The sequence below is a fragment of the Lonchura striata genome, chromosome 18 (genome assembly GCF_050655825.1).
Source record: "Lonchura striata isolate lonStrDom1 chromosome 18, ASM5065582v1, whole genome shotgun sequence".
Lineage (NCBI taxonomy): Eukaryota > Metazoa > Chordata > Aves > Passeriformes > Estrildidae > Lonchura > Lonchura striata.
In genome coordinates, this window is record NC_140720.1 from 1,543,054 (window position 1) to 1,563,902 (window position 20,849).

At 55.6% G+C, this 20,849-nt stretch overlaps 4 protein-coding genes across 7 annotated transcripts; 3 read left to right on the plus strand and 1 right to left on the minus strand.

Annotated features, from left to right (window-relative positions):
- Nucleotides 1-43: 43 nt before the first annotated feature.
- Nucleotides 44-4,248, plus strand: SIRT7 (sirtuin 7). Of its 2 annotated transcripts, XM_021534182.3 has the most exons (10): nt 44-239; nt 315-452; nt 928-1,032; nt 1,903-1,973; nt 2,074-2,146; nt 2,589-2,687; nt 3,139-3,375; nt 3,619-3,699; nt 3,847-3,953; nt 4,038-4,248. In XM_021534182.3, the coding sequence occupies exons 1-10, from the start codon at nt 144-146 to the stop codon at nt 4,246-4,248; spliced, it is 1,218 nt and encodes a 405-aa protein (XP_021389857.1). In that variant the 5' UTR covers nt 44-143. The 2 variants fall into 2 exon arrangements, with proteins under 2 accessions (XP_021389857.1, XP_085412607.1); XM_085556481.1 differs by lacking the exons at nt 44-239; nt 315-452; nt 928-1,032; nt 2,074-2,146 and having other exon boundaries at nt 1,642-2,023.
- On the plus strand, nt 4,242-14,946 carry PCYT2 (phosphate cytidylyltransferase 2, ethanolamine). Of its 2 annotated transcripts, XM_085556483.1 has the most exons (13): nt 4,242-4,377; nt 4,854-4,942; nt 5,717-5,878; nt 7,688-7,754; nt 8,207-8,291; nt 9,301-9,345; nt 10,617-10,755; nt 11,346-11,428; nt 11,611-11,688; nt 12,300-12,365; nt 12,604-12,669; nt 13,072-13,160; nt 13,788-14,946. In XM_085556483.1, exons 1-13 carry the CDS (start codon nt 4,292-4,294, stop codon nt 13,876-13,878), a joined length of 1,146 nt encoding a protein of 381 aa, XP_085412609.1. In that variant the 5' UTR covers nt 4,242-4,291; the 3' UTR covers nt 13,879-14,946. The 2 variants fall into 2 exon arrangements, with proteins under 2 accessions (XP_085412609.1, XP_085412610.1); XM_085556484.1 differs by lacking the exon at nt 9,301-9,345.
- Nucleotides 14,947-16,127: 1,181 nt separating this feature from the next.
- On the minus strand, nt 16,128-16,599 carry ANAPC11 (anaphase promoting complex subunit 11). 2 transcript variants are annotated; one of them, XM_021534207.4, is made up of 2 exons: nt 16,422-16,599; nt 16,128-16,350 (listed from the first exon to the last, which is right to left on the minus strand). In XM_021534207.4, exons 1-2 carry the CDS (start codon nt 16,528-16,530, stop codon nt 16,205-16,207), a joined length of 255 nt encoding a protein of 84 aa, XP_021389882.1. In that variant the 5' UTR covers nt 16,531-16,599; the 3' UTR covers nt 16,128-16,204. The 2 variants fall into 2 exon arrangements, with proteins under 2 accessions (XP_021389882.1, XP_021389883.1); XM_021534208.4 differs by having other exon boundaries at nt 16,128-16,258; nt 16,351-16,599.
- A 60-nt stretch (nt 16,600-16,659) lies between these two features.
- On the plus strand, nt 16,660-20,776 carry ALYREF (Aly/REF export factor). The gene is made up of 6 exons (XM_021534084.3): nt 16,660-16,903; nt 17,063-17,194; nt 19,058-19,205; nt 19,374-19,437; nt 19,556-19,733; nt 20,500-20,776. Exons 1-6 carry the CDS (start codon nt 16,676-16,678, stop codon nt 20,512-20,514), a joined length of 765 nt encoding a protein of 254 aa, XP_021389759.1. The 5' UTR covers nt 16,660-16,675; the 3' UTR covers nt 20,515-20,776.
- The last annotated feature ends 73 nt before the right edge of the window (nt 20,777-20,849 follow it).

Genomic DNA, 20,849 nt, shown 5'->3' on the forward strand with positions numbered 1-20,849 from the left:
CGCGTCCTTGGGGGGCCGCCCGGCACCAGGGGGCGCTGCCGCGCGGGGGGCGGTGCCGGAAGCGGCGCGCGGGCGCTCTGACCGGAAGGCGGAAGCGGCGGAGCCGAGCCCGGTGGCGGCGGAGGCGCGGCGGTTCCGGGGCGATGGCGGCGGGCGGCAGCCTGAGCCGCTCCGAGCGGAAAGCGGCGGCGCGCGCCGAGATCCTGCAGCAGGAGGAGCAGCGGGACCGCCGGAGACAGGTATGGTACGACGCGGCCCGACCCGCTCCACCTCGCCGCTGCGGGCCGCCGTGACCACGCGTGTGCACCGGGCAGGTATCCCGCATCTGGAGGAAGCTGCCGGCGGAGCGGAGCCCCGAGGAGTGCCAGGTGCTGAGTGAGAGCGAGGACATCGTCAGGGAGCTGGAGCGGCGCCGCAAGCGGCGCGAGCGCCTGCGGCGACGGCAGGAGGAGGTGGGCGGCGAGGTCGCGCCGGGAGCGGGGAAGCTGCGCCGGTGATGGCGGGGAGCGGCCCCGTCCGCGGACAGGCGCGGCGGAGTCTGCTGGCTTGGCTGCTGCCGAGCTCTGCAGCCGCAGCACGTGAACAGCCTCCGTGTCCCAGTACCGGGAACGCGTCTGCCCTCCGGGGATACTTGCCCGGTGTTTGTCTCCGGTCAGCCGTGCTCCAGGCGCGTGTGGCCGTGCGGACAGGTCTCTCGAGAGGGTGGGCCAGCAGCTTCCGGCCTCCAGGAAGCTTTTTCTCGTGATCCTCCCATGAACAATGCCCACATCCTTTTCATTTGGAAATCACTGTTGATGTTGTGTTTGTGTTGCATTTCCTGGTTGGCCCAAGCTCATCCTCAAACTTTTGGGGAGATCCCTGCTCTTTCTGGCTCGGTGGGGCAGTGTGTCTGTGATCCGTGTGACCCTGCTGAGGGCTGTTTTGCAGGTGTGCGATGAGCCAGAGGAGCTGAAGAGGAAGGTGGCTGAGCTTGCAGCAGCGCTGCGGAGCGCCAGGCACCTCGTCATCTACACGGGCGCTGGGATCAGCACGGTGCGTTTGGGGCAGCAGCCGAGGCCCTCGGAGCCGCACCGTGCTCCGGAACGAGTACAGGACACGTGTGGCCAGCCCAGGACGCTGCTCGAGTCCCGTGGCCGGCAGTTGCCAGGCTGCGTCCCGGGGTCATTCCAGGGGATCCTGCAGCTGCAGTGCCTCGCACCGCTGCAGGATGGCACAGCCTGAGCAAGGGGACGCTGGTCTTGCTTCACTTGAGTCTCTCCAATGAGTTGGTGTAAAACCTCAAGCCACTTAGCTCAGGAATGTTCTATGTGTTATCAGACATGCAGAGACAGCTGGGGATTATTGGAATTTATAAACAGCAGTTTGAGAATTGTTTTGTGGCGGTAGTCTGGGGCAAAGCAGCAGTCTGGTTCTACCTCTTCTAATGTGTCATCTGCCACCTTTGCATGAGCTCTGTCATTCCATTCTCTGCTGAATTGGAGCATGACTCAGGGCAGGGGGCTGAGTGCTCCTGTCACCTGCATGTTTTCTAGAGATGCTGAGTGTGATGTGCCAGAACCAGAGTCTAGGGAAAATAATAAAAGGCTCAAGAATAGAGTTCTGTGTAGCGAAATGGGAAGTACCAAGGATGCAAAAGAGTTCTGTAGGGATTCCATAACCATAAAATTGAAGAAAGCTAACACTAGAAGTGAAAATGAGAGCTGAAACGTAGAAGAGAGAGAGAAAACATATGAGGAGGTTTCCATCTGTTTAGGGAAGAGCTATGCTGGAAAACTTGGAATGAATGAAACAGCAGCGACAGATAGAGGTGTCTGTGGTTGTCCTGGGTGGGCCTGGGTTGGTTGTGCACAAAAGCTGTGACAACTCCACCCCATTAGGCCTGGTTTTCTCTCCTGCTGACAGGCAGCTTCGATCCCAGACTACAGAGGCCCCAATGGCATTTGGACACTGCTACAGAAGGGCAGGAGCATCAAGTGAGGAGCCAAATTCCCAACTGTGTGACAGAAAGCTGATACTGGAAGAGGTTAATGGCAATTTCAGCTTTTTTTTTTTTTTTCCCTTGCTTCTTGTCAGGGCTGCAGACCTGAGTGAGGCAGAGCCTACACTCACTCATATGAGCATTGCCTGCCTGCACAAGCACAACCTGGTAAGATATTTTTACCTCACCTTACTCATGTTCCTCTGCCTAAAAATGATAAACCCAGCAGGGAATAGTCAGAGAATACTGCCTGACTACATTTTTGGCTCGAGTGGCTGCATATCCATGTAGGAAAACATGTCCAAACCTTCCTTAGTCAGCTGCAGGCTCCAGCTCTGGCAGGTTTTCCCCTAGTGCCTTTTCTTCAATATGTTGTATTTGTACCTGGTGAGGCTGTGGAACTGGTCACAAATCAACCAGGCCTAGAAATGTTCTGTTTAGCAGGAGGAGGATTTCCATTTAGCTTTCAAAAGGGTCTGTTCACCCTGCTCTTCCCCTGTGGCTCCTGCTCTGATGTACAGGCAGTTGGTGCGATTTGGGACATGCACATCACCTACTTGGAGGGATACCTGTGAGATTTGTAGGACTTCAGTGTTTTATTCCCTTCTAGGTGCAGCATGTGGTGTCTCAGAACTGTGATGGGCTGCACCTGCGGAGCGGGTTACCCCGAGCTGCAATATCTGAGCTTCACGGGAACATGTACATAGAGGTGAGTGGCCAGAGCAGGAAAAAGTCAATGTTAAGTGGCCTCACAAAAAGAGAATGTAAACTCTTGATCTGCCACTAGCTCAGAAGGAATTAGTACAAGGGCTTGGCCTGTCTGTGGTTCCTGCCTTCAGCCTGTCAGGTTTGGGGTGAACTACTTAGGAAGTACCAAACCCAGCTCTGTAGCTCTTCCTCTGTACATACAGGAACCTTTTGTCTCTTCCTCAGCCCTTCTCTGAAATCCCTCCCAGCATGTAGCCAAAGGCTGCCTGTGGCTCCTGTGGCTGGTTTTCAAAAACCTTGAGGTTTTCCAAGTTAGCATCTGATCACTGAGGTTCTGTCTACAACTTCTGTCTTGTCCCCAAAAATGCTTTTTTTCCAAGATGCTTGCTCCTGGCCTCTGGTGGGTGGGATGCTGATGATGTGATGGGGTTTCTGCTTTCATCCTGCACCAGGTCTGCACTTCCTGCACACCCAACAGAGAGTATGTGCGAGTGTTTGACGTGACGGAACGCACAGCCCTGCACAGGCACCACACGGGCAGGATGTGCCACAAGTGTGGGTCACAGTTGAGAGATACAATCGTCCACTTTGGGGAGAAGGGGACATTGAGACAGCCCCTGAACTGGGAAGCAGCAACAGAAGCTGCAAGCAAAGCAGATGTGATTCTTTGTCTGGGTTCCAGCTTAAAGGTAACTTTAGAGACTCGGTGAAGATTGTTAGCAGCATTCCCTCTTGGTGATACACCTTGGTGCTGAGCAGTCTCCTCCCAAACAGACAACTGTAAACTCTGGTGTCAGGATTCGCCCAACATCTGTGATAGTCTCTCTTCCTCCCTCTTTCCCCTCCTGGTAATACATTCCTTTTCCTCTCGCTGATACGGTTCACGGCTGCGTGTGCCTGTGGCTGTGCTGATTCTCTGTGCTTTGTGGCAGGTTTTGAAAAAATACCCACGTCTCTGGTGCATGAGCAAGCCCCCCACACGCCGGCCCAAGCTGTATATTGTGAACCTGCAGGTGAGATAAAGCCCTCGGCGCTGGGCTGGCCAGGTGTGAGCCAAGGGGCTGCGGATGTGTGGGGCCGAGCCCCCGCCGGGCCCCGGGCAGGAGCCCCCGCTGCCGCCGCAGGGAGCTGCCTGCAGCCGGCTCTGCTCTCCCTCGCAGTGGACCCCGAAGGACGACCTTGCCGCCCTGAAGCTGCACGGCCGCTGCGACGACGTGATGCGGCTGCTGATGGCGGAGCTGGGGCTGGAAATCCCGCGCTACGACCGGTGAGCGGCCCGGGCCGTGTGCGGTGGGACCCCCGGCCCGGGGCCACCTCCAGCGCCCACCGCCGCCCTCTCTTCCTTCCGCAGGGCGCGGGACCCCATCTTCGCGCTGGCCGAGCCGCTGCGCCCCGGGGAGGAGGGCACGCACTCGCGGAAGCCCGTGGCGCCGCCCCGGGAGCGGGAGGAGCCCCGGGAGCAGGAGCAGCCCCGGGAGCGGGCGGAGGCGGCGGTCGGGCGGCCCGGGGGGTGGCTCGGCCGCGGCTGCGCCAAGGGCGCCCGGCGCAGGAAGAGCCGCTGAGCGCGGGGCGGGGCGGGGCGGCGCCGCCGGTGACAGCGCGGCCATGCTGCGCAACGGGGCGGCGGGCGGCGGCGGGGCCGCGGCGGGCGGCGGCGGCCACCGGCCCGTGCGCGTCTGGTGCGACGGATGGTGAGTGGGGCGGGCGCGGGGCCGGGTGATGTCGTGGCGCCGCAGAAATAAACCGTGTTGGCTACGCTGGTGCCTCCGCCTCCTCTGTCACCGTGGCGGGACGGGCCCAGCCCGCGGCACAGCGGCGGTGTCCGCAGAGCTGCCTCGGGGCGCCGGGCGAGCGGGAGCAAACGGAGCTGGTCACGAGCTGCTCCGGAGCCGGGAGCGCCCTTGGGCTTGGCCGCTCAGCGGGCATCCCCCGGGCTACAGCCGGCACCTGCCGGGCCGGGGCAGGGAGGGACCGGCCCCTGCAGCACCAGGGCCGGCTCTCTGCGGTGGGAGGGAGCCGCTGCGGGCGCTGGTGACCGGGCTGTACCGGCACAGCTCTGCCCGGCAGCACAGAGACCTTCAGCCCCGAAGCCTGGGGCAGATTGCCCGCAGCTTGCAGGGGAGTGCGTCCCGGTGTGCCCGGGCTGACCCGGCCCTTCTCTTTCCAGCTATGACATGGTGCACTATGGCCACTCGAACCAGCTGCGCCAAGCGCGGGCTATGGGCGATTACCTGATCGTTGGGGTCCACACGGATGGTAAGAGGCTTTTCCAGGATTCATCTCGTGCAGCCCCTCAAATTGCCCAGCAGCATTAGCCCCAGGAGAACCAAGAGTTCCAGATAGGGGCAGGCTTCTGCTCCAGGATCCTGCATCTGCTCCAGGATCAGTAGCTTCCAAGAGAAGGATGTTCCTTCTCTGGGAGTGGAGTTACCCCTGTCACACTTTTGGACTGAGGATTAGGTGGGTCAGATCTTGCAGGCTCTGAGGGTTAATCTGTGTTCTGTGCTATAAAAACAGTTGAAACAGATGAAAATCAGTCTGCTTTTGCTGGTAGGAGGTGCAGAACTTACTTTTCAAAATAAGCTACCTTATGGAGAAAACTAATTTCAAGGCCATTTGGAAGTTAAGTGTCAGAAACAAGTTCTGGTATGTGAAGATGTATTTTAAATGCAGAATTTCCAGTATGAACCAGGCATAGTATGAAGTTACCGTTTAAGAGGGAAATTTTATCCTAGGGGGATGCCGGGAGGGCCAGGTCATCCCCTCAGGAAGAAGTATATGGTACAGGGAAGCACTGAGACCTTTTGCCCTCTGAGTGAATTTTAGGGCCCTTGTTAAAAGTTTAGGAAATGCAACTGAATCAAAATATTTTCTGATCTATCTGGGGCATCCTTTGCTACCACGGACTAATCCAAATCTGAGGATAAGTCTGCAGTGAAGTTCACCTGCTCATGAAACGAATGAGGCAGTAACTGAGAGACACTGTAGCTGCAGGACATGCTTCTAACTGGAATTTTGTCTCTTTCCCAGAGGAGATCGCCAAGCACAAGGGTCCCCCTGTCTTTACACAGGAGGAGAGGTACAAAATGGTGCAGGCCATCAAGTGGGTGGATGAGATTGCTCCTGGAGCTCCTTATGTCACCACATTGGAAACCCTGGACAAGTACAGCTGTGACTTCTGTGTGCATGGGGGTGAGTAGTGTTTGAGGCAGTGTCTGTGCTAAGGTGGGCCCTTGGGGCTGTGCGCTCCGGGTGCCCTGCTGCAAGCCCAGCAGTGTCCTGGGGGCTGCAGGGCTCAGGGGTACCTGCTGTGTGAGGAGCTCTGCCTTCTCAATACCTGTACTGGGCAGCACAGCTGCTTCTGGTCTCGTGGTCTGGAGAAACACGTCAGTGTGCTCAAAATTCTGAGAATGGCCAGGGCCCTTGGTTTTAACTTACAAAGGTGAAATGTGTAATTTAAAATTATTCCAAGGTTACCCTTAGCATCAGCAGAAATTTGTGCAAAGGGAAAAGCCATTTACAAAACTTAAGTTTGAAAAACACTATTGAAAAGTAGAGCATGAAGAAATACAACCATGTTTATTTCTACTTATCCTGGGACAAGGTTAGATCTGAAAAGCTTCTCTCTTTATCCAGCGGATAAGCTGTTCAGTGGCTCAGCTGACTGTGTGGCCGGAGACCTAGTTCTTAGTGTGAACTCTTTTTGGTGTACAGTTGCTGAAGAGAACCAGTGTTCTGAGGAAGTGTTCTTGCTCTGGGACTCTGTCCCTTCCTGGGCTGCTGCCAGTGCTCATTAAGCCTCAGACCTTCTTCCCTGCCCCTCTGAAGCAATTTTGTTACTTTGACCAGGACTAGTCTTTGCACTCATTTTGTGTATCTCTCATCTGATCCCAGCCACCTGCTGTTGATAAGCTAAGTATTTCACAAAATGTAAATAAATCCTTAATCTTCAGAAGATAAATATTATTTTTTTCACGTGGATGGAGTGGTTATCAAATTCCTTGTTAACTTCATTGCCTGCCCTGAATGTGTTCGGTGTACGTGATCCCTTACAGGGCTCGGTAAGGGGTCATGACAGCAGAGGAGTACTTGTGGCCCCTGCTCCAGCTGCTTGCATTCGTCCCCTCTGCCACTTGCTGACTTGTCTGAATCATCCCGTGCCTCTCCTGAGCAATATGCCTTCACCGGCAGTTTTGCCAGGTTGTGTTTGTGCAAAAGCTGATTTTGGAAATAGCTGAGCTTACCTGAGAAGGTGACAGCAGCCCTGCTGTTTGTGCCTCTCCTGGCATGCCAAGTTGTGCTGGCAGTGTGTGCCCTCCTGTGCCTGTGCTCTGAGGGAAGGTGTGCGGTTTTAGGAGAACTGGGCGTGACTGAGACCCCCCACTGTGTAGGCACCCTCATGGGCTGCCCTCTGACTGTTTTGGCAAAGGGAAACTAGCTTAGCTTTTGCTTGTGAAGGCTTTGTACCATCACCAAAAGTATGTGAGAAGTGTTTCTACAGAGGGAGTTAGGAGCCATGTTCCAGAGATGAACTGAAATGGCCTCTGTAGAAGGGTTGCTGGATGTCACTGTGGAAGTCCAGTCATTGAGAGGAAGAACTTTCCATTGGATGAACTGTTTCATTGACTGAAAACTTGTAATGTGACCCAAGGGTTAAAACCAGCCCCAGAAGAGCTAAAAGGTTATTTTTTAACATTGATACAGATAGTGCTTGTTTACTGTCATTCAGACAATAATCAGCTGTGCCTGCTGCTGCAGGGCACCCAGCAGCACACAGGATGGGTAATGGTGTTTGGTGTCTGGGAATATCCTTGTCTCCACAGACACAATAGTCTTAAAAACCCCTGACATTTTTATGGGGCACAGGACATGTCCTCTGTGTATATACATGGATTTAGATTGCAGAGTTCCAGTCTGGCTCTAGGTGTGTGGGACCTGTACATCTGCTGCTTTTGTGCAGGAGAGCTTGGGTACAGTTCTGAGGCTTTTCTTTCTCTGCAGATGACATCACCTTAACTATCGATGGCAAGGACACCTATGAGGAAGTAAAGACAGCAGGGCGATACAGGTAACCTCTTGCTGCTTACCTGTTTATCTTGTTTTCTAGGACTTTGTGCCTTGAAGGGAAGTCAGATGAAACATACCAGTCTTCAGGTCACACCTGAATTTCGCTGTATGTGTTAGAGCTTCAGTTGCTCCCAGCGTTTTGGCTTCAGGGAAGTGGGGCAGACATTCCTGCCAGTGGGGCTGTCTGGTTCCTGGCAGATGCTGGTTCTGGTTTTAAAGCCTCACCAAGAGCTGGCTTTGTTGGGAAGTCTGAGGGAAGCGTTCACATGAGCAGGTGCTATGACGTGAGGATAATGCAGAGGCTCAGCAAATAAATGCTCTTGTGAAGGAAGGCTTCCTTAGGACAGCCCCTGGTCACAAGGTTAGGTGTCACGGGTGTCCCTGTGGCAGTGGTGGGAAGACAGAGCCTTCGCTCCTGTGGCTTCTGCTTCATCCTGTGCTTGTCTCCCGCAGGGAATGCAAACGCACTCAAGGCGTGTCCACCACTGACCTTGTTGGCCGCATGCTGCTCATGACTAAGGCTCACCACAGCAACATAGTGAGTCAGAGGGCTTTGGGTGGGAGGTGGAGTACAGGACATGTACAACTCTTCCCCTCTGCTGCCCCAAACAGAGTAGAGCGGAGCAGTAGAGCTCCTGGGCTGGCTCCCAGGTGTGTGGAAAACGGGCAGTGGCAGCAAAACAGCCTGCTGGTGTTTGCTTCAGTGTGTCTGAGATCACAGCGTGATGGGACAGACTTTAATGCCTCATGATCAGTGAGGGCCTCAGGAATGTTAGAGGAACTGCAGGCGAGCCCATGACTTTTCCCAGGGTGAAGCAACACAGTGCAGGCACATTGATCTGTCAGCCAGGTGCTGCCAGAGTTAGAAACTCCTCTCCCTTCCCACTGAGCTTCATGCTTCTGCCTTCTGTTGTCTCTAGTCTGATCTAGTTTCTTGAGTCTCCTCAGCTCATTCTCTGGCTGGGAGCTAACCTAACCAGGGAAAAGTAAAGTCAGTATTTTTTTGTCAGGTAATGAGTTGAATTTACTGAGTAATGAAGGACTCTGTGAATAGAATCACCTGGATAGCTGCAGAAACAAGTGACCCACAGGCAAATTGAGGGACAGATGTTTTGGTGTGCTGAGCTGTTAAATTGGCTTAGCTGTAGCACGAGTTGACACTGATATCTGCCTGGTGCTGCTGGCTGCTGCAGATACCTAAGCCTGCCTCTTGTGAGGGTCTTTGGCAGGAAAAGGGATGCTGTCCTGTCAGGGGCTTGCTGGGCTGAGGGAGGATGCAGCTGTGCAGCACTCTTGGGGCTGCAAGTTGGGCAAGAACCACCTTTTCTGGTGGTGCCAGGCTGGGATCAGATAAGGACACATTTCCTCTGACTCATGCTGGGACAGGACTCTGGTTTAGGTATTAACCAGTTTGTCAGCATTCAGTGCCCTGGATCCCTGATGTGCGTTTTGAACTTGGCCTTCCCAGCACTTCCCACACACAAGCATATCTTGGTTGGATGAGCTGTGCAAGTGCTTAAACATTTTGACTCTTTATCTTCCTTCAGGATGAGGACCTAGACTATCGGAAGCACACTGACAACTTTGGGAAGGTAATGTGAGTTCTGGTCTCGGACGTCTGGTTGTTGTCCTGCCTGAGAAGGATTCCCAGTGTGCTTTCTGGCCTATTGCAGGCTTGTTTGTCCTCCCACATGTAGCAGCAATGTCTCAGTGAACGTCTGCTGTCCCCAAATGGCAGTGCCTGCAGTGGGTGTGTTGGGCAGGTGTGGCACAGGGTAGTGCATGAGCCTCAGTGGTCCCACCTTCAGTGGGACCAAGGGCTGCTGTCCCCACTGAGCCTGTGCTGGGCTCCTTCCTTGCTTGTAAATTCCTTCCTGACACTTCCCTTAGGACCCAAGTGCCTGTGGTTCCAGCCTGAGGATAGCCTCTGTGGATGCTACTCTCAATGCTTGTGTTGTTTTGAAGGTGTTGTATTAGGTTTGGGAGGTGTGGACACAGCAGGTGTGTGGCCACACTGGTGCAGAGCTCGAGGGTAGCGCAGCCCTCTAGGTGTTGTAGCTGCCAGGTCCAGCCTGTGGCTCGCACTGCTCCTAAAGAGCCAGCCCTGTTTATTTCTTTGGCAGCTGGATTGTCCCTGCTTAATGAGCTGCACCAGCAGCTTGAGCAAGTCTTTTTTACTTGCAGGGCATTTGCTGACCTGTCTGAATCATCTTAGTTCCCCACTGTTTTGGGGGTTTTGAGTAGGTGTTTTGGGGCATATTGCTCTAGCATGCCTGATTTCTGGGGCTTAGATCTGGGTAGAATGGATCAGGGCACTGGGTACCCTACGTGACCCTGACAGCTGAGCTGTCTGCGTGCTGCCCTTTGCAGGGCCTGCTCTGGCCTCGGCTGCAGCGTCTGTGTCCTGCCAAGTCCCGTGGAGCAGCTTTGGGTGGCAGAGCAGGTGACTTGGTGGCTGTTTGTACAACTACCACGTGGTGGGGCCAAGCTCTGTCCTCAGAGATGAGGGGCCAGACAGGTGCCCTGAGGCTTGGCAGAGTGTAGGTTGATCGTGTGTTGTCTCCCGAGCACGTCTTGCTTCTCATGGAAATTCAAATCTGCCCTGTTGTCTTCCTCCTTCCTGAGCTTTCCTCTTGGCATCTCCTGAGCTGTCTGCTGAGGTGATGATTTAGACAGGGCACAAAGGGCATTTGTGAAATTATCTAAACACTTGATGCCGTGAATGTAGAAAGTCCAAGGTGCTGGGAGTTGTTACAGTTGCCAGCAAATTCAGATGAGCAGTTTGCCCAGCAGTGTGCTCTGTGTTGTCCAAACCCCCTCACAGAGCCTGAAAAGAAGCTGTGTCTGGCATATGTTTCCACAGGGGCCCAAAGGTCACAGTCCCTGGACTGGCGTCTCACAGTTCCTGCAGACATCCCAGAAGATCATCCAGTTTGCATCGGGGAAGGAGCCGCAGCCAGGAGACACCATCATATACGTGGCTGGAGCCTTTGACTTGTTCCATATCCTTGACTATCATTGGTTGCACCAGTGGTCTTTGTCTGATGTTCTCATGTTGGGATGCACCAGACTGGATATTTGCCTCATATTTTTTCCTTTTCTGTAGCTGTACATGAGGGAGGAGTCAGGAGTGAGTTCTTCCTGGCAGTTTCTTAGTCATAGGATGCTGAGAAAGAAGCTATAGCTGCTCTGTGGAGCAATCTGTGGCTGTTGGATTTCAGGAAGATAGATGGATATTCTCAGCACTCTAATGATTGTGGTGAAGACTGGCTGCCGTAGCATCTGGAGCTGACACGCTGTTCCTGGGGCAGGCTTTGAGGCTTTGTGCCAGAACATCTGGAACAAGTAGAAATTGTGGATAGAGGCAAAGCTGAGTCCATATAAGGTGGAGCTGAAAAAGCTTCTGTTTTTTGCTCAGAACCAGTGGAACCTGAGGAGGGAGGCAGCAGATGTTCTTGGAAACAGGCAATACGTAGTGCAAGAATAAAATCCTAGGTGTTCCTGTGTCCCACTGTAATTTTTGAGTGACTCTATTTCTGTCTTCCATTGTCTGTTTTCCATGTGAGCTTCAATTCCTTAAGCAGATCTGCAGATGTTGGTCACGTGGATTTCCTGAAGAAGGTTCACCAGTTGGCAGAGAAACCCTACATCATTGCTGGGCTGCATTTTGATCAGGTCCGTGTAGAACCTGTCCAAAGGCAGAGCAGCTTGGGCCTGTTCTCTGAGCCAGGCAGGCTGTGCTCCAAGAGACAGGACAGGGATATACTGACCAATACAGGAATTTCATTTTGGGAGAGAGGAAGAGGGAAAGGCGTTGCTCTGTCTCTCTTCTGACTGTGCCTGGTGCTTTGCCGTAGGAGGTGAATCGCTACAAAGGGAAGAACTATCCCATCATGAACATCCATGAGCGAACTCTCAGTGTCCTGGCCTGCAGGGTGAGTGGGTGTCTCTGCACGCTTCCAGAACTGCCCAGAGCTGGGGGTGTTCACTTGTGCTCAGTGATCTTGCATGAGTTCCTTGGTGTGCCCTGAGAAGACAGACAAGATGAATCACTTGAAGCTGCCAGAGGTGCTGATAAACTCTTGGGAGGCTCTGCTAGGCTCTTGTGCCATCCTGGCTCTTCCAAGCTGGTGACCCATCCAGCTGTTCTGCCGGCAGTGACAGGGCTAGATGCTACATAGGGAACTGTGTGGCTCTGTGTAGTCAGACATGTGCCACTAGGAAAATCTGCTCCCTGCAGCAGGGGAGAAAATGCCTGGGACAAAATCGTGGGGAGCCCCAGAAATGTGTGCCTGGAGCAATTAACTTTTGGATTTGCTCTACAGGCACATAAAGGACATTCTGTAGAGGAACAAAAAGCTGTTGTGTGACAAGCAGTTGCTGCTGAACCCACTTCTCTGTTCCCTTATTTGAACTGCTGACTCTATAGCCAGGTGACCTGCTTAGGTCTCCTTAAGCAGCTGGTTTCTGTCTTGGGATTGGGTTTTGGGTTTTTGTTTGATGTTTTTTTTTTTCAAATCTGGACTCTTCCTGGTTCCTTTTTTAGTATGTCTCAGAGGTGGTGATTGGAGCTCCCTATGCCGTCACTGCTGATCTGTTGGATCACTTCAGGGTGAGTCCTTGCACACAGATGGATATGAAGATGCTGGTGGGTGATGTGTGTGGGGAGCTAAAGTGGTGCAGGACAACACAAGGGTGCAAGGAGGGAGTGTCCTGCTCAGACTGGGACTGCCAGGCTGATGCAGGAGGGTGGCTTTGCTGGTCTCCAGGCTGTGCTCGGTGGAAGCAGTGGCAGGAAATGTCCCAGTCATCTTTTGGATCTTGTCAGTGACTTTTGTGTCCTTCTTCAGGTAACACTTGTTTGTCATGGGATGACTGAGGTGGTGCCAGACAAGGATGGTTCTGATCCATATGAGGTAAAGTGCCAGTTGCTTTGTCAGCATTTACTAGACAGAGCCTGGCCCTGAGAAGGGGTATTGCAGCGGAGGCTTTGGCAAGCAATGCAGCTTTTCATTCACCCCTGAGGGCAGTTACTTGGAGCAGTCATTCCCAACAGCTCCACTCTTCCAAGCACTGTTTTGCTCTGCCTGTTTCTGATGCCTTCATGGCAGAGTGAGAAATCCTGTGTGCTTTGCTCTCTGTCCTGGGCAGCTGCCATGTATGTGGAGCTTTGCTTTCAGCAAGTGTTTATTCTGTCTCTGAGGAGATCACTGTGCATCCTGCCTGTCATCCTGCCTTGGCTTGGCTCAGCTGTCACTGCTGAGCTGCACACCCAGATTCCACATGTTTTCACAGCCCAGTGCTTTGTCTCTTTGCAGGAACCGAAGCAACGCGGCATTTTCCAGCTGGTGGACAGTGGCAGCAATCTCACCACTGATCTAATTGTGCAAAGAATCATCAAGAACAGGTTGGTTTTCTTTGTCTCCCAGTTCTGTCACATACTGTTCCATACAGACTGTCTGGGGACTGATGAATGGGACCAAATAGAGAGAAGGTGTTACCTGAAGGCATAGGGTCAGCAAACTTGGCTTCCTCTTTCATGGCTTGGGCAGCCTGTAAATGTGATTGTACCAATCAGTACAGGGAAAGGAACAGCTGAACTCTGCTGTGTCAGAACTGCACAGCACATTTATTGTTTTTTCTCCTTTAATGATAAATTTTCTTTGCTGTATCCTGTGGAAAGAGCATGCTTCTTTCAGAGCTCTGGTCTTTTAGGTCTGAGTCCTTCACTTTCAGCACCTTGGCTCACATCAGTGATACATTTGATTTTGGTGTTAAAACACCCAGGACAGCCCAAGAATGGAATAGCAGCTTCTTTCACAGAGGGAGGAAGAAATCGTGTGTAACCCAGAACTGCAGAGTACTGGCAACAGCCATGGGAAGCTCTGGGAGAGGCTCTGGGAGTCCTGGGGGGTTTTTGAAGTGCTCTCAGAATTGAACCACATAGAAGGCAATGCTCTCCCGCTCTAGGTGCTTTTGCCTGCAAGCAATATTGGATGAATGAGAATCTTACAGCATTGTGTGATATTTGCAGGCTGGAGTTTGAAGCTCGCAACCAGAAGAAAGAAGCAAAAGAGCTGGCTGTGCTGGAGGCCATGAGAAGGTTGGAGGAGGAGAAACACTAGGCTGCAGAGTGGGGATGTGTGAGCCACAGAGTGCTGCAGCTTCACCCTCTGGTAGAGCAACTGCTCTTCAGGAAGAGCCCCCTGAAGGGGGGCAGCACTGCTGGCACGCAGGATGTGCTGTCCTACCTTTTGCTGTCCTAGCTCCTCCTGCACTAATTATGCAGACATAACGAGTTGGGATTCCGTTGCCTAGTTTTATCTCCGTTAATCAGTCCCTGTCCCTTTTCCCAGGAGGAGATTTGACAAAAAGGTTTTAATTATAACTAATGTTTTAACATGTTGATGTGCTTTTACCTTCTGCCATTTCTGGCTCTTAGTAGGAGGGAATGGAGGAGCTGCCCATGCCCCCTTGCCCTTCCAGACTCTGCATTGCAGAGCAGCCTCCTGGGCAGTGGTGTGGGTGGCTGGACAGTCAGTGAGAGCAGCCTCGGGGACAAGACAGGGCTCACGTTGTTCCTCCTGTAGCTTTTCCTCAGAAACAAGGGGCTGGCTGCCAGAGGTGGTGCTGGGCTCTGGGGTTTACTGTACTGCCTCTTCTCAGCTCCCATCCCTGCACACTGCAACCCAGAGCTACTCTGGGTTGAGCTGGATAAAGGCAAATCCTTTGCTGCCCCAGTGACAGGCTGCAGGTGGCAGCTGATGCTGGGTCCAGGCATTTCTCCACACAAAGCATAGGGACCCTGGGGCCTTTTCCCAAAGGCTCTCCCATTTGCAAGGCAGCAGGACCTGATGCCTTGTGTGGACTGTGCTTAGAGCCCCACTTGCTTCTGCTGTCAGAGCCCACCTTGTGCCTGATGGATTACCTGAGGGCAGGGCCTGGCCAGGTGAAGTTTTAGGGTTGTTTTCTGATTGCTGACACTCAGCTTGCCTGCCTCTAAGGGGAGGTGCAGGGCTGGGAGAATGGTCCTGAGCTGTAAGCCCCTTTTGCCTCTTACATTCCAGGATACTATGGTGGGTATCCTTAGCAGCTCACTGCACTGTGCCAGATGGTCCTTCCAGGCTGTGTCTGGTGTCCTCTTTCTTGTAAACTTTTGTTGCTGATCATTAATAAAATGTTGAAGAGTTGTGCATTGGTCTTTTGGGGGCTTGAACCCAGGAAGGGGGCATAGGGAGCACATGCTGAAACCCCAGTACTGGTACTGAGAGAGAGCGCCACACTTGCACCTCATCCATGCAGCTCATGGCTCCCTCCCATGGGCACTGCAGGAGTTTGTCCTGAACAAACAGGGCTGGGCAGAGGCTGTGCCAGGTCTCCTGCAGCACAAAGGGCAGCAGGGTCTTTCTGTCTGAGGGCAGACAGGGACAGGAACCCTGTGACTTCAGTCACCTGCTCTCCTGCACAGCCCCTTGACCCCTGCTGTCCCTGCATTGTGCCCTGCAGCTCCTACAGGCCTTGGGCCATCCTCAGCACCACAGGAGGGAGGGGAGGGCTCAGCAGCCCAGAGCTCCCCAGATCTGGGTGGATTCCCCATCTCTAGCAAGCGCAGAGAAGACAAAGCCATCCCGAGCATGTTTATTGTCACACCATAGCCACCAGCACCGGCTCAGGCTCAGGCAGCCATGCACTCCGTGGGGTCCAAGGACAGAGGCGAGCCTGCCTTACACCCAAGACATCCTGGCAGCGCCACGGCCACATCTGTCACACACAGCACGTGCGGGAGGCACCGTCACAGGCTGCGGGCCTGGGCCAGCGCAACACTGGCTAGCACAGAGGGCGAGCGCTAGCCTGCCTGCCACGGTGGGTACCCTGCTCCGGCTGCTGCAGAGCCCCGCGGGGTTGAGGGGGCTCCGGAACCGTGCCCAGCGTCCCAGCCCGAGCCCCTCGGGCGGCCTCGGTACTCACCGCGGTGCGGAGCCCCGAGGCGAGAGGGCGGAGCTGGGCAGCAGCACAGCGAGATCGGGTTCGGCAGAGCCGTCGGTGCCGGAGAGGCTGGTGTTGGGCGAGCGGCACAGGTGGGAGAGCAGCCCCAGGTCCTGCCCACCGAGCAGTGGCGGGGCGGCACAGGACGAGCAGCACCAGCCCCAGCCCTGGCCACCGAGCAGCGCGCACGGTGCCGGCGCGGCCGTAGCACCTGGGGCCGCCGCCTTTACAGCCGCAGGTCCCGGTACGCCCACCCCCGCCTCAGAGGCGTGGCTCGGCTGCCGGGGCGGCGGAGCCCGCGGGGCGCCCGGCGGGGTCACTTCTCGCCCCCCCCGCTCCGTGCACCGACCCGAGCGCGGGGCACCAGACACAGACACGGACACGCAACTGGCGTCGCACATTTATTGAGTGGGGTCGAGCCGGCCGGGGGTGGGCCACGGCCCGACCCCGTTCCCGGGGCCGTCCTCACTCGCGGAACTTCCACTCCTGGCGGCACATGGGGCAGTGCTGCTGCACCTGCTGCGAGTTCAGCCACTTGAGGATGCAGTGCATGTGGAAGCAGTGCGAACACTGCCCCCACACCAGCGGGCAGTCGTCGCCGGGAACCTTACCTGCGGCACGAACACACCGTCAGCCCCGCCCCGTGCGCAGTGCCCGGTGTCGGTGCCGCTCCCGCACTCACAGTCGGGGCAGCAGCCGTTGAAGGCCATCCGGCAGATGCCGCAGTTCTCGTCGTTCGCCACCCACAGCCAGGACGCGACTCCGTGCCAGCTCCGCACGCGCACCCGCATCTCCCGGCCGGTCCCGCCGCGGCCCCGCCGGAAGCGCTCCCGCCCCGCGGCGCTTCGCGCGCCCGCCGCGCCTCAGCCCCGCCTCTTCCGCTTCCGGCGCGGGCGCAGCGCGGCCGGAAGTGCGGGAGGGAGCGGTGCCGCCATCATGGCCGACAAGATGGACATGTCCCTGGACGACATCATTAAGCTCAACCGGAGCCAGCGTGGGGCCAACCGGGGCGGCCGGGGCGGCCGGGGCCGCGGCGGCACCGCACGCGGGGGCGGGCCCGGCCGGGGCGGCGTTGGCGGCGGGCGCGCGGGCGGCGGCCCCGTGCGGAACCGGCCGGTGATGGCCCGGGGCGGCGGCAGGAACCGGCCCGCGCCCTACAGCCGGGTACGGATCGGGCAGGCGGAGCTTAGGCCGCGGCGGTGCGGCGGGCTGGGGTGGAGGGTCCGCGCGGGGCGGGGGCGCGGACGCGGGCGGCCCTTTGTCCACTCCCGGCGCGGCTGCGGCGCCTTGGCGCCGGTCAGCGAGGTCCCGGTCTCATTGCAGCCGAAGCAGCTCCCCGAGAAGTGGCAGCACGACCTGTTCGACAGCGGCTTCGGGGCGGGGGCCGGCGTGGAGACCGGCGGAAAACTGCTCGTCTCCAACCTGGACTTCGGCGTTTCGGATGCGGACATCCAGGTGCGGCTCGGGGAGGCGCCGCGGCGAGCGGGGCCTCATTCGCTGGCCCAGGTCGGGTACCCGCGGGAACCCCGCCGGCCCTGCTCCGGCTTGTGCTCGGGGCCGAGGATTCCCGGGTGAATCCCTGCTGATGGGGTTGGTACTAGGTATGCCTACTTTGCGGCGATCGTGGTGGTCTCCAGGGGGCTGGAAAATTCGGTTTATAGGTGTTTTGTAAGTGACTTCCCGGTGTACAGGGAGCGATGCTGTGACTGTGCTGGATCACGCTGTGGTTGGAGGATGCACTGTGAACTCTGAGCTCCTGCTCTGCACAGCTGTAGCTGTCTGTAATGGTGCTGTGGGGCCTGCTGCTTTGTCAGACCACACTCTGGTGGGTGTCAGGGGTTCCCAAGGATGCACCTATCAGTGTAACCAGGTAGTTATTTGTCATAGGAACAGCTCTCCTGTGCTGGTGCTTTGGTGTCCTGTCCCCCACCTGTCGTGTCCATGCCCCGTTTGGGCTGGTCAGAGCCCACAGTGCCTGCAATCGGGTGCTTGGGGCATCTGCCTCAGGGCTGGAGGCTGAGGGGTGTCACAGGGTCATGAGTGGGCTGTGAGCTGTGCAGGAATTGAGGGCCATGTATCCCTGGTGGAGGCTCCTGCACCACAGAGTGTTGCCATCACCCTGGCCTCTGGCTCTTGTGCCCTCACCAGGGAAAACCAAAACAGTGGTGTTAGACTTTCCTCATCAGTTCATTCATTCAGCCTCTCCACACACCCATCTGGCTGCGTGTGGAGAACTGGAAAGCAACTCTGTCAAGTCACCTGCTCACTGGGTAGTGTGCTGCACTCCACCTCTTTTCCTCGTATAAGTTCAGACTGAGTTTAAATAAGTTTTTGTTTGTTGCAGTGAGGTGGCAGTGTGTAAAACTCAGCCCCTGTGCCTTGTGTGCAGCCAGGACTCACCTTCCTGCTGCTGCACAAGCCCCCACTGGGGGCTGAATCAACGGCTTTGGCCCCATGTCCCATAATTTAGCATTGCCTCAGATGTGGGATTGGTTTTGTTCCTGTGCTGATGCCTCTTTATGTGCCAAGAGAGGCCGAAGGTACTCTGATCACAAATGAGCTGTGCAGCATTGCTCTTTGTGTCCTCTGAGGCAGAAGCAGCAGATCCTGGGCTCTGGGCAGAGCTGAGACAGCCTTGCCTGCCACATTCTGTCCAGAAAGCATCTGCCAGGTGTCCTTTGTAGTTCTCCAGCAGCCCTGCTGAGAGCCCTGTTGTGACTTGGGAGCAGGTTGACACAGGCAGTGCAGTAACCTTGTTGGCTTCCCAGATATAGTGCCTGAGAAACAAAATTGGTGGCTCTGTTGCTGCCTCTTTATTTCCAACTTTTGTGGCAGCAAAGGACACACCTCAGCAGAGGACTTTGTTGGTCTCCATTTTTAGGATATGTTTCTAATGGGCATAAGTCTAGCACAGTAAAAGTGTCATAGTCTCGTGGATCCCTGCAATCACATGGTCATTCTCCTCTGTGAGAAAGGTGTCTGGGGTCTGCGGTATTTTCAGTTGTTGCCACTTTGACTCACCTTCAACAAGGACCCCCAGTTCCCCTGGGAAAAAAAAACAGGTCAGCATCCCTTGAATCTGCTTCACTGGCTGTAATGTGCCTCCTACAGGACGTGAGCGTGGAGTCCTGCCTGGTTTTGCCACTTGTGACAGCTCCCTGAAATCTTGCTGATGGGCTGTGCTCCCCTGTGCCACTGGGTGTTTTTCCAGGCTGTCTGAGGTGGTGGGACAAGCTCTGGTGCTGAGCGTGTCTGTGTGGGGCGCTGCAGTGCTTGCAGCATTGATGGATGGGCTGCTCCTTTCCCTGTCATTCTCAGGAGCTCTTTGCGGAGTTTGGGACCTTGAAGAAGGCAGCTGTGCACTATGACAGATCTGGCCGCAGCCTAGGAACGGCAGATGTGCATTTTGAGAGGAAGGCTGATGCGCTGAAGGCCATGAAGCAGTACAATGGGGTCCCCTTGGACGGTGAGGCTGCGTGGCCCAGCCCCACGACTTTTTCTGTGGCTGGAGCAGAGCACATCCGTGTCCCTCCCCTCGTGCCCGTTTCTCCCACGCCCTCGTCCCTCCCGCCCGTCCGTGCGGCTCCTGCCCCGCGCGTGCCCCGTGGGCTCACAGACGCTCTCCCTCCTCCAGGGCGCCCCATGAACATCCAGCTGGTGACGTCACAGATCGACACGCAGCGGAGACCAGCACAGAGGTGGGGGAGCCCCTGCCCAAGCAGTGCAGGGGAATGTGCAGGAACCCTCCCTGCTGGGGAACGTGGGTCCTGTTTGGCTTCGCTGAAGGCACTAAAACAGTTGTTTTAAAACTTACAGTGTAAACAGAGGTGGCATGACCAGAAACCGTGGGGTCTCGGGGGGATTTGGAGGTGGAGGCAACAGGCGAGGGACTCGTGGCGGGAACAGAGGGAGAGGCAGAGGAGCTGGAAGAACTTCCAAACAGCAGCTCTCTGCAGAAGAACTAGATGCACAGCTGGATGCTTACAATGCCAGGGTAAGTGCTGCTTGGGCATGGTAATGGGCTCCCTACAGCATCTCATCCTGGGAAGCACTGGCAGTCTGGAGCTGGCAGAAAAGGGAAAGCATTTTCCAGGTCCTTGGACTGAAGCAGTCTCTCTCTAAAGCTGAACTGTGCCTTGGCTTGGGTCTGAGCTTCCCTTTCCAGAGCACTTTGTCACCTGTTCCTGATGGCTGAGAAACAGGCTCTGTTCTTGCCAGGCTCCATAGCTGGAACAGCCACTATGAGCAGCAGCTGCAGAACAAAACTCGCACAGCTGATAGGTTGCAGGAATGGGAAGACGAAGGAAAATCTCATGTGAAAGAACTGTGTGGTGTGCTGCTGGGGAAAGGGTGTAATGTTTGTGGCAGAAATGAGCCCCAGCCTGGGGAGCCATGGGCAGGTTGCAGCTGTACCTGGAACTTGCTCAGCATATGCTGTAGCTGGGCCAGGATCCCAACAAAGCTGAGGCCACATGGACACTGTGGCAGCAGAGCTGGTGGTTCAAGACTCAGGATATGTCAGGGCAAGAGTGTGGAAGAAGTGGGATGAGCAGGATTCTAGAAAAAGCTTTGGAGCAGTGTTGGGGTGCAATTTGCTGTTGTGCTCATGGTGTGCTGTGGCTTGGACCCACCTGTCCCTGTCCCCCAGAGCTTGTGGGTTCACCAGAGCCAGGCTGCCTGCAAAGAAGTGAGTGGGCTTGGGTGCAGGGGGGTGCTACGAGGTACCAGGGCTGCGGTGACATTCCTCCCCTCTCTTGCAGATGGACACCAGCTAAAGCAGCAGCGGTGGGCGCAGGGAAGGACTCCAATCGTGCTCCACACTCCTGGCAGGGGCTGCGGCTGTGGCTACTACTACCAAGGATGGGATTTGTTTTACTTTTACGTTCTGGGATAGGTTTTAACTCCTGTAAAGGTTTTTTTTAATTCTCAGCAGACCTGTTTTGTACCGAGTTATTTTTGGGATAAATTTTTCTGGTTGCCTGTTGGGCCAAGGTGGCTTTTTCACCTTTGCCGTAATAAAATAGAACCATGTCTAGAGCTGTGGCTGGTGCCTTGCCGCGCTGGGCCCCGCGCCCCATCGCCCTCCCGCACGTACCGTGATGCTCCGCGC

Excerpts from the sequence above, each read along its gene's own strand:
- SIRT7 (XM_021534182.3), top strand. The coding sequence starts at position 144 with ATGGCGGCGGGCGGCAGCCTGAGCCGCTCCGAGCGGAAAGCGGCGGCG. Across the intron at positions 240-314 it reads AGCGGGACCGCCGGAGACAG|GTATCCCGCATCTGGAGGAA; the intron begins GTATGGTACGAC and ends TGCACCGGGCAG. Across the intron at positions 3,954-4,037 it reads GAAATCCCGCGCTACGACCG|GGCGCGGGACCCCATCTTCG; the intron begins GTGAGCGGCCCG and ends TTCCTTCCGCAG.
- PCYT2 (XM_085556483.1), top strand. The coding sequence starts at position 4,292 with ATGCTGCGCAACGGGGCGGCGGGCGGCGGCGGGGCCGCGGCGGGCGGC. Across the intron at positions 11,429-11,610 it reads CTGGGCTGCATTTTGATCAG|GAGGTGAATCGCTACAAAGG; the intron begins GTCCGTGTAGAA and ends GCTTTGCCGTAG. Across the intron at positions 12,670-13,071 it reads ATGGTTCTGATCCATATGAG|GAACCGAAGCAACGCGGCAT; the intron begins GTAAAGTGCCAG and ends GTCTCTTTGCAG.
- ANAPC11 (XM_021534207.4), bottom strand. The coding sequence starts at position 16,530 with ATGCGGGTGCGCGTGCGGAGCTGGCACGGAGTCGCGTCCTGGCTGTGG. Across the intron at positions 16,351-16,421 it reads CAACGGCTGCTGCCCCGACT|GTAAGGTTCCCGGCGACGAC; the intron begins GTGAGTGCGGGA and ends TTCGTGCCGCAG.
- ALYREF (XM_021534084.3), top strand. The coding sequence starts at position 16,676 with ATGGCCGACAAGATGGACATGTCCCTGGACGACATCATTAAGCTCAAC. Across the intron at positions 16,904-17,062 it reads GGCCCGCGCCCTACAGCCGG|CCGAAGCAGCTCCCCGAGAA; the intron begins GTACGGATCGGG and ends GTCTCATTGCAG. Across the intron at positions 17,195-19,057 it reads TTTCGGATGCGGACATCCAG|GAGCTCTTTGCGGAGTTTGG; the intron begins GTGCGGCTCGGG and ends TGTCATTCTCAG.